We start from the raw sequence: 10,802 nt of genomic DNA on the forward strand, positions 1-10,802 counted from the left end.
CAATAGTAACATCAAAGATCACAGATCGCCATAACAAATATAATGGTAATGAAAAAGTTTGAAATATTGCAAAAATTACCAAAATGTGACACAGACACAAAGTGAGCAAATGCTGTTAGAAAAATGGCGCCGATAGACTTGCTTGACGCATGGTTGCCACAAACCTTCAATTTGGAAAAAACGCAATATCTGCGAAGCGCAATAAAACGAGGTATGCCTGTACTTCGTTTTGAAAGTACTAAAAGACAGTGCAGTAGCAGCCTATACTGTGCCATGCTGACCACACACAGTTATTTTTGGCCACTATGTTGCCGTAGTAACGTGCTATAACGAGGGAGCGCATTGCTATGGTGACATAGCAGTGGTGACCCAGTTTTTCCCAACGCATGTTATGGCACCCTAGCACATCACTGTGGGTCATATCTAAATTACGTAGGCTGTCCGTATATAATGTTGTTAGCACACCATAGCACATCAGTACGGTGGCATAGTGTCTTGTGTAGCTGTGCCCATTGTGTGTTGTACAGAAAATGATTTCTTATTTGCCTAGTTGAAAATGTTTGTGGAAGCTATTTTGACATTATAGACATGCAGTATAGAACAAAAGTTGTTTAACTTAGCAGAATTCTATGTGTTGCATGTTGTACATGATTTTAGGGAAGTTATGCAGCACTTTTCATAGCTGAGGTATCTCAACACTTATAAAAGCAGTTTATTGAATATTGGTAGTGAAGAGACTAGAATTAAATGTAGTGGCCATTATGCAGTTAGCAGCAACATGTTCTTCTTTTTTTCAAAACAGGACAACTGCAGTCTGGCTCTTTGTTTCATGTCCTTCAGTTTCTCTGTCTGTACACAGAAGGAGACTAAGCTCTACAAGGGACCACAGTTTAAAAACTCTTTAATCTTTTGGTCTTGTTCTTCATGACTGTATTTAGACTAGGGTATTTCTGTGTCAACTCTTGGCTGCTTGTTGTCACAAGTACAGGAAAGGAGATGGTTCTTATGACAAATAAAAGGGGAAGTGGACCATGAGAAAAATGCCCAAATAAAATGGGATTCAAGATACAGAAAAGTTTGCAAACCCAATTTAAGAACTGATTGATCATTTTTCTTTGTACAAGGAGATGGAGAAGTGGTTCTGAAAATTAACAGACTGTGCAGAACATATTTGATGGTGAGGTACTAGGTGATAAAAGTGTCTCTGATACTTGATGTCCAGGGAAATAAAAATAGACTACTGAGAAGATTTGAAGAATTCAACCTACTGTCTTGTAGCAAACTAACAAAACAGTAATCTTTCTGCTGCAGCTTTGGTTCTATTGCAGTGATAGCCCAGTATAATCAACTCCTGTAAAAATAAGAATAATGAAATGTCACCACTGATAGGTAAGTCTTTATCTAGCTTGTTGATCCAAATATGGAATTAGCATAATTGAAAGGGCAGTTCTAAGGCCTTTTGAATCATTACAGAGTTTATGGGACCTAAGTTCCACATATTTTGTCTTTCAGTGTAAGTAAGGACAGCAAGGCAAGTTCTTCCTGTTCTTGTCAGACTTTACTCCCCTCTTGCATTAAATGTTGTCTGGAATATTTTGAGCTTGTGCAGTTAGCATAGAAAAGCAATGAGCCCCAGAGGCAATAGTAATAACTTCTTTTGGATGCCAACGTTAGTTTTTAGTGTAAAATGTACTGCAGTAACTTATGTGCATTAATGGAAACACAAAAGTAGGCAACTGTTGATCCCCTGGACACATAAGGGGTCTAATCAGATGCCTGATGGATCTGTTTGTGGCTGACAAGCTCAAATTCAGATTGAGAAAACACACAATCGTTACACTTAGTGCTGTTTGAGTAAGAAAAGCAAAATTGTCCTGTTTCTCAGCTACAGACTCTTGGAGTGCTACAGCACCTAGATAATTCAGTAATGAATATTATTCATTCGGAGAATTTAAAATACTATTTTATTTTTCAAACATTGTTATTCATATGACGTATGAACTTGAATGAAGTGATTCATTGTGATTATCTGTTAGGTTTTGTAGTGTGTAAGGCATTGCAGACCTACCAGTTATAGAGATGAGGGGGCTCAGATGAACATTTTGGTGGTCCAAGGCTTTTGTTTTATAGTGACTGCTTATTGTGTGTCTGAACTTTATGGGAATGCTAAATTAGTTGATTCTTTTTTAGTTAAATTCTGTTTCTTTCCTTAGCTTCACCAGCAGATGTGTGGTAATTGGAATTACAAATTGAAGTGCTTTTTTCTTCATCAACTAAAGGGAACAAATCAAGTTATACTGAAGAATTGCATACCTGCATTCCCTGGAAAAAATTTAGTGCAGTTTTGTTGCTTTACTAATCACTGTTCTTCAGTGGGGTTTTTAACCCCTTTGCTTCAGTAGCATCTGCCAACATTCTTGCATTTTTCTTCTGACTACTGTCACAGTTAGCCAGAATCCATTCAAAATGATGTGTCCTAGATAAGCCCAAGTATCAGCCCAAGCAGCAGGGTCATAGAGACACATACAAGGGATTTGGAATGTTTGACCAGGTGGTAAATAAATATCATCTGTTGTTTTGTCGTGTTCTGCAGTGAAGATGTTTTTATATCTGCATCAACAGAAACTTCTATGGGGAATAAGTGTATTAGTAGATACACATATGAACAGAGACATGGAGTAACTTTTAACTTAGTTTGTCTCCAATGTTGTTTCTGTGGCAGAAAAATTACTTGGATGCATCAAGTCTTGAGCCCTTCTGGTGATTCTGGACTCATTTTTATGAAGTAGCTGATATTCTTAGGTACGATTTGATTTAGTAAGTTGGATGAGTACTTGTAAAAATGTTATAAGCACAAGCAGTTGGAAGAGGTCTTCCTGTATATGTGGTATAGGGAGATTGAAGAGAAAGCATGAATTTCCTGTTATCTGCAATAATACTTAGTTTTAAAAAAATCATACATAAGAGACAATAACAGTTGTATCATTTTCAAAGTATATTTTGGGATGGATTTTTAGGGTTGTATGATCTAGAAAGGTTTTGGATCATATACTGATTATTAGGAAGCAGACTTGTAGTCATACAGAAATGTTTTAAATTGCTGAATAACTAGTAGAAAGGTTTGTCTAGTTGGGATTGGAGATAAGGGGTCTGCTATCTCACAAGTTTGAACCATGAAACATGAACATTTTAGGATATAAAGAAAGAAGAAAGTGTTTCCTATGGGCTTCACAAAACTGTAGTTACTAGAGCCCACACAACCCATTTTTTAATCTATTTTTTTCTTTAGAAGAAAAGACAGAAATATTCAGATTAATTTAGTGAGAGGATCCGGCACACAAACATTCATCCAAGTTCCTGTAAGTGAGATCTGGTTGTCTGATAATTGGATACAGATAGTGCTGTATCAAGATTTAATAATGTATTTAAAATACAAAGTACAGAAATAAAAATTCTTTTCTTTTTTTCTGTTCCAGGTTCTCTGGGAGATGCTAACAAGGGAGGTCCCCTTTAAAGGCTTGGAAGGATTACAAGTAGCTTGGCTTGTAGTGGAAAAAAACGAGGTAAGACTACGTTTCTACATTCAGGTACATAGATCAGAAAACAGTATTGGGGTTTTGCAAAAGACTTTTTCATCTTCTTCAAATTGAAAGTAAGTTCACGCGTATGGAAAGATTAGCAGTAGGAGCTAACACAAAGGGTCAAAGTGATGTTATTCCTCATGAATGGACCCTTTACATCTAATTGTTGCAGCTTCACGTCGTGATGCTGTAGATCAAAAATTGTACAAGTACTGTACTAGTTTCTCAGTCTCAATTGTAAAACCTAGGGGTTTGTTCTTAGTGATGAAAGAAGCCATTGCGTCCAAGGTAGGGGAACAGTTTAACTCCATCTCCTGCGTTTAGGACATCTTTTTACTGGCCGGGAGTTGATATATCTGTAAGAGACCTTCAGCTACTTCAACTTAACTCTCCCAGCAGGAGTCACTATAGTACAAGAAACTGTCGCTTAGATGAAAATTTCAAAAATAAAAGAAGAAAAAATAGTTAAAAAAAGAGAGAAATTACAGTTTTGCCACCTACGTTCAACACTACATTGAAGATGAGCTCCTCACTGATATCGGCAAGGCTGTGGCATAGTTGCAAGCTTCCTCATGCAGAGTCTTTCCATTTCAAAAGAACTTCAGTGGTGTAAACACCATTTGTACAGTGTCCCCAGCCTCGCTTTTCTTCTTGCCACAAATTGAGGCTTTCACTTAGTTGGATATGTGAGCGTATATCTGAACACACAGTTCCTTGATATCAAAGACAGCAACTACATTTAAAAACATTTAAAGTTAAGATTGGGCTACACACAGACCAGCATGGAAATCCTCAGTTAAGATGAAACTTTCAGTAGCTAGTCACAGTAGAAGTTTGGGTAACATTACAGTGGTAACTCACAACTATACAACACAGTTGTATATTTTTCTATACAAACTGCTTACCAAAATGCTTTAGAGTTAGATATTTCATAGCAGAAGGTGAAGATATTTGTGGGAGAAATCCTTTCTGTTTTGTATGTCTTTTTCTTTTTCTTCCTTTTTTTTGGTTTTTGTGTGGGGCTTTTAATAATTGTACTGGTTCCATTTCCTGATGTGGGATGTCCAAATTAGATAAAAAATCTTCATGAGTAAAGAGCAACCTTATGACATCAGCCTTCCACAATGTACGATTTCAGAACAGCAGACATAATGGGACTCCTTCTCCCATTTTAGGGAAAGTTTCATACATCTAATGCCAAGTTATTTGGGTGAAAAGGAGACCAGAGAGTCTTCCATACACAGTATATACATACCATTCTTGCATATGCCAAACCCAGAGTTTTATGAAGGCTTTACCCTATAAAACTTAGACCATTTCAAATGAGTAAGGTGAATAAATTCAGAATATGCTTGAAAGATATTGAAGAAGATGCTTATAAATCTGTTATTACTTCCAAAGCAAGGCACTATATGCAATACAGTATAAACAAAATATGATGATGGCAGTTCCCTTACTTCACATGGAAAAAACAGAAGAAAAAAATAAGTGGATGAGTGGAGTTTGAATTGCATATATAACTAGTACCATCAGTCTGTTGCTGTTATTTTCCTCCATGAATAAAGAATCACCCTTCTTAAATGGGGTGCTTTAGAGGTTAAATGATCCTTAATTAGTGTATGTGGGCCTTGTTTGGAACCTGTGCACATTTTCATAGGATGGAATTCACTTTGCTAGAATATTTTCCATTTTCTTCATACTTGGATCTTTTTTTTTTTAACTCTAGAAGACCCTAAATATGAAAGTCCAGATTATGGTTGGCATTAGCTAATGATAAATTACTGCTGATAAATGTCATCTTTATTATAGTATGTCATTCTTGGAACCAGCTACCTATATGTTACCTGACAAATAGCATTCTGCACAAGTAAGACAAGTACTAACTCATTTTCCATCCCCTGGAACAGTGACAGTTACAGACAAATGCCACAGCAGCACTATCAGACGTATTTTTAGGCAAACGATTCAACCAGGTATTAAGTGTCAGTGCAGTTTGTTTATGCATTGCAGAGCTTTCTCTATTTCTTTCACAGAACATTTTTCACATGGATGTAATCTGTTATTTTAATAATCACTTGCCTGTAACACTATTATTGTGTATCTCACATTTCCAGGTTTTATCTTGCTTAAATACATGTGTAGTAGAGTTTGTTATACTTTTTTTTTGGCATACTGTGGCTCATAAGGCTTTGCAGGTCACATTACAGTAATATAATGGTACAATCTGATACAGCTTGCTCTGCTTTACTTGCGAAGTGCCAAGATTAGTGCATGTCAAGTACCTCAGTTGGCAAGTTTGTTTGAACAGAACTGTTATCTCTTGGTTCAGATCCTAGTTGTCTGGCTCTGCTCTGTTTATGACACCTAGGAAAATGGTTCCTTCTTAGCTTGGCCCTGCTTATTTTTGTGTTCTCCCCAGTTCTCAAGTGAAGAGCAGCTTTGTATTTACATGTTAATTTAATTGAGTATCACACATCTGTGGTCAAACAGATCTAGGCTCCCTGTAATAGTTGTCTTGCTATAAGTGTAATGTTGTGGGGATGCTTCATTAAATAATGGCATTTATTTTGTGCATGGGCGTGTGTATAGATGACACTCAGAGCATGGCATTCTGGGCCTTTTCACACCAGACAAAGAGTTTGCAAATTAAAAGTTTCCTTCATGGTAGCCTTAAGTTCTCTTGAATCTTTTCAATCCATTGCAATGCAAATGAAACTGCTTTTAAACAGGTTCTCTGTTACAGTGACCCACCCTAGTTGTTACTTGCAGCTTTTTTTCATAGCTTATCTGAAAATATTTGCAGTAACAAAGATTTCTTTCATCCTTGAGCTCTTTTTTGAAACATTAATGTCATGATTAATCAATCTGATCACAACCTTGTGAAACTTATTGGAAAATCTTAATTTCTCATACCACACAAACTTTTTTAACATCGTTAACCTTCCCTAGTTGATATACTCTATCTTCATATCCCATTGATTTGCGGTATCAGCAATAGTTTTAGTACTATCCAATTGAATTACTCATGTGAGAGAAGGGTATTAAGTCTTTTACCCCATTCAATCCATTTTGAGAGGCATGATATTCTACTAGAACAGTTAATTGGGAACAGATGTTTGATTTAGCCATGCCTTGTTTTACCTATTTTGCTGTTAGTGGGGTTTTTTTGTTTTATTTTTTAGATGTTTAACTACTCTGCTGGAATATTTGCTCCACTACCCTGTCCTTCCCTTACATTTGGGATCTGTACCTGACAGGCGTACCTACCTAACTGTACCTCACCACTGTTATTCTTGGGCTTTTGTACGTTGAACCTTAGTTATAGTTTTTCATGTACACATTTATTCTGTTAAAAGACAAGTTAGAAAACTTTAAAAGACAAATTTTATAGAAAGCGTATCATTAAATCATAAAAAAAAAAACCATGTTGCTTTCATTTAATTGGTTACTTCTATCTTCATTGCAGAGATTAACCATTCCAAGCAGTTGTCCCAGAAGTTTTGCAGAACTGATGCGTCAGTGTTGGGATGCTGATTCAAAGGTAGTTAACTTTATTGTGTTTGTTGACTGCATTGCTTTTCTTTTTACTTTTTTAATAATTTTACTACATGTTAGTCTTATTTTGGACCTGGACCATTATTGCTATTATAAACTATTTCACAGTTTCCCTATCAAAATTAGGTTTTTCATTACCATGATCTAGAACATGTTTGCTTTGACTTTTATCAGACCTGTTTTTTCAATTAGGATCATACAATCATAGAAAATTACTGTTGGAAGGGACCTCAGGAGGTCATCTAGTCCCACCCTCTGCTCAAAGCAGGACCATCGCCAAATATATAATACCAGCCAAGGCTTGACTAGCTTGGTCTTAAAAATCTCCAAGGATGAAGATTCCACAACCTCTCTGGGTAAACTGTTCATGTTCTTCACTACCCTTCTCATGAGAGAGTTTTTCCTAATATGTAACCTAAACTTCCCTGACTTCAACTTCAGATCATTGCTTCTTGTTGTGTCTAAATATCTATGTACTAAATAGAATTCATGTCAATAGGACAGGAAAATAAGAATTTGTACATTTGTCTTTGATTTAAGAAAAGTAGTTCTTAGCAACAGAAGTTTTTTCCCCTAAAATTATTTGTTTACAGATACCTGAAAGCAGTGACCATAAATTGTAATGGCTGAAAATGGAGTTTTGAGATTTGTTATTATGCTGAGAGTGCTTGTAACATCCGCTATTTCACAGTGTGAGTGAATATGGTAGAATCAAGTCTTAAATTAACAGGAAAAGTTGTCTGGTGTTTATATTTGAAAGCATTAATGACTAGCCTTATTTAAAATATATTACTAAAATGTGAAAATGAAATTAAAAAATGTTAAACAAGAAATACTTAATTAAGCTACTAAACCTGTTCAACTGCCCTGAAGAAAATAAAAAAGAGTACTTAAAGGGAATACTCATGCCAGTGATGGGAAATGTCCATCTCAAGTTAACTGCATTCCCTATCTTATTGTACAAGAAATTGTTTGGAAGGGACCTCTGGATGTAATTGGAAAAAAAAATTGGAATCATTTCAGATCTGTTATTAAATACAAGCTTTTCCTTTCCCTGTGTTAGTGGTTAAAGGCAGGAAATAATATTCCTACACCCAGCTGCATAGGGGCTGAATTTTTGTCCTACTGAAGTCAAAAGGGCTTCAGCCATTATTTGTGGAACTAGGTTTCATCCAGGGATAAAGCCAGATCATCTTGTCACTTGGGAGGAATTATGAGAAGGAAATAGGAAGGAGTTACTTTACTACAACTTATAAATCCACCAGCACATTCAGTAGCAGCATGTTTTCCAGATGGAAACTCGAAGCCTCTTCACCACATGCAGGGTCTCAGTTCCCCTACCGCTTCAAATGAAGAGAGTTCCTTAGTTCATAAATGGCTCTGAAGAAAAGCTACTGCAACTTCAGTCTGAATTACCTTTTTCTTCAAATTGCTAGTGGGCTGGGGCATAATGATCATTCTCCCAAAACACTCCCTTCAAATCCATAGATACAAAAATAGAGAATATAAGCACCTCATCTGGAAACAAGGAGAGGTTTGTACGTGGAGGTTTGCATGAGTCTCTGGCTCTTGGATAATGGATTTTCCTGAGATATTTCAGACCAGTTTGTTCATTGTTAGAAGTATTGCTTCTGAGAGTGTATATAGTGCAGTTTCTGCTGTAGTATACTGCGGTGTGCCACTTTCCCTTTGCCCATGATAGTCTATCATCTTAGGTTTCGCTTTCCATATTACTACATTTCTGTTTGGAAAAATTGTTCTATATCATTACATTTAAATCACTATGAATGAAGCATGGAAAGAGCGCACACAGTTTATGTAGTAAGCTCTGTTCAAGTTAAATTACCTTTATTAAGAGGTTTGAATGTGTTTAAATGCTAGGTTTTCATGAATATTAAAAAACACTTCTAGTAGACAGCTACGTATCTTAAACAACCATTTTCAACTGTCTCTTTTTCTACCAAGCACCCTTTTTTTTGGCCTGGATACTAGATGATTGCTTTAAAAAGCTTTCTCGTTATGAATCTTTTTCATCACCAGGCAGAATGTAGAGCAGGATGACACCTGCTCCTGCTCTAGGGTGTTTATACATATGCTCCAGGAGTAGGGGTGTTTATACATATGCTCCAGGAGTAGGGGTGGGCCACTTTAATTAGAGCAGCTCCAAGAGCCAATTTCATTAAGGTACCCACAGAGTATCTCATGTGTCAGTGTCCCCATGCTTAAAAATGGTGGCAGGGTCACTTTAACTTAAGCTCATTTGATTAATCGAGCCTGCTCTGGCATGCTGTAATTACAGCACGTTGGAACAGCCTCACTGCTCGTGTATAGGCACTCTTAGAGATTAACTGGTTCACGGAGGTACCACCTTACTTTGTCAGATGCTATGAATGGACTACCTTCTGCCTGACTTAAGACAAAAGGCCTTATTACATGTTGTACTTTGAGCAGCTCAAACGTTAATCAGCTTAGTGCTAGCTTGGAGTTTGGAGCAGTTTAGAAACCTCTGACTGTCCCCAACCTGCACAGCTGTGACTTGCTGCTAGTGCCTGGTGAGCAGGGAGGTCCCTTCCAGCCCTACTTCTCTGTGATTCTCTAAACTTCACCTGTTCCTGGCCTGCTGCAGCACCAGCATTCTAGACTGGAGGGAGGGGAGGGAAGCAGTGGGGTCCCTCGAGAGCAAGCCTGAGGGGCTCGGTGGAAGCAGTGTGGGGAGGCCTCTGCCTGCCCAGCTTCAGGCACACATGTACTCTAGACTTGCTGTTGTACACATCTGTGTGCATCTCCTAGCCACACACATCCCATAGGCTGTTCCCAGTGCTTGGGTAACTTCAGCCTAGAGGGGCTTAGCTGCTTCTCTGTTTCTTCCCCCTCCATCTCCACCCCCTAGCTCTGCCCCATATCCACCCCCCCATCCCTCCTTGGTGCCCCCAGGCTCAGCGGAGGCAACCCAACAGCACATGGAATGAGCAGACAGCCCCAGGACCCAGGCTGAGGGAGGCCCAAGTAGCAGCCCCAGGAAGCTGGTGGTGGCAGAGGCAGTGGACATAGGACTGGGGACCACAGCAGCAGCGCCTAGTGTAGCCAGTTCCCTCCCAGGTTGGCTTCATTCTGCATCTGGGAGTGGAGTCCACATGCAGCCAGCTTCCATGTCCATACAGGCAGCAGCAAACCCCCACAGCCTAGATCCACATCCAGCTGCCTGACCCTGAAGCAGTGCCTTCCCTGGCAGCAGGCTGCCCCCTACGCTGCAGCAGCCACTGCCAGTGCTTGCCGGGTTGTGTGTGGATTGGATGCATGGAGCAGGGTGCTGCTGAAGTTGCAGGGCTGGAGCTCAGGCCTTGCCAGAGCCCAGCTAGGTCTGGTGGTGCTCTGGGGCTGGCCACACTTTCCTCTGCCCTCCAGGGCTTGGCAGGGGAAGCTGGGCGACACAGGGCCCAGCAGTGGCTGCCTGTCTAGACAGGCTCAGTCTTGAGGGGGGAAGCTCACTGGGTTTCCGTTCTTGGACTAGGGGGCTGGAGGCTGGGGGAAATAGAAAATCTGTGGTTCCAGTCCCTGGGCCTCTCCACTAAGCAGCTGAGGGTGTGAGAGCCCACATAACAGGAGGGTATGGGAGAGGCCACTGCATCCTGGGGTATTGGAAAACTTCAGTTTGAGGGGCACATC

At 39.1% G+C, this 10,802-nt stretch overlaps 1 protein-coding gene across 3 annotated transcripts in view; it reads left to right on the forward strand.

Moving 5' to 3' along the window:
* The window catches only part of MAP3K20 (mitogen-activated protein kinase kinase kinase 20), a 153,026-nt gene that overhangs the window by 71,622 nt on the left and 70,602 nt on the right, over positions 1-10,802 (forward strand). For all 3 annotated transcript variants that reach the window (XM_019522936.1, XM_019522935.1, XM_019522937.1), the window contains exons 8-9: positions 3,477-3,563; positions 7,048-7,122. In XM_019522936.1, the coding sequence (XP_019378481.1) occupies positions 3,477-3,563; positions 7,048-7,122 (162 nt within the window). The remainder of the gene's footprint in view (positions 1-3,476; positions 3,564-7,047; positions 7,123-10,802) is intronic.

This window comes from Gavialis gangeticus, unplaced genomic scaffold (genome assembly GCF_001723915.1).
Source record: "Gavialis gangeticus isolate Ggan-Ray unplaced genomic scaffold, GavGan_comp1, whole genome shotgun sequence".
Taxonomy (NCBI): domain Eukaryota; kingdom Metazoa; phylum Chordata; order Crocodylia; family Gavialidae; genus Gavialis; species Gavialis gangeticus.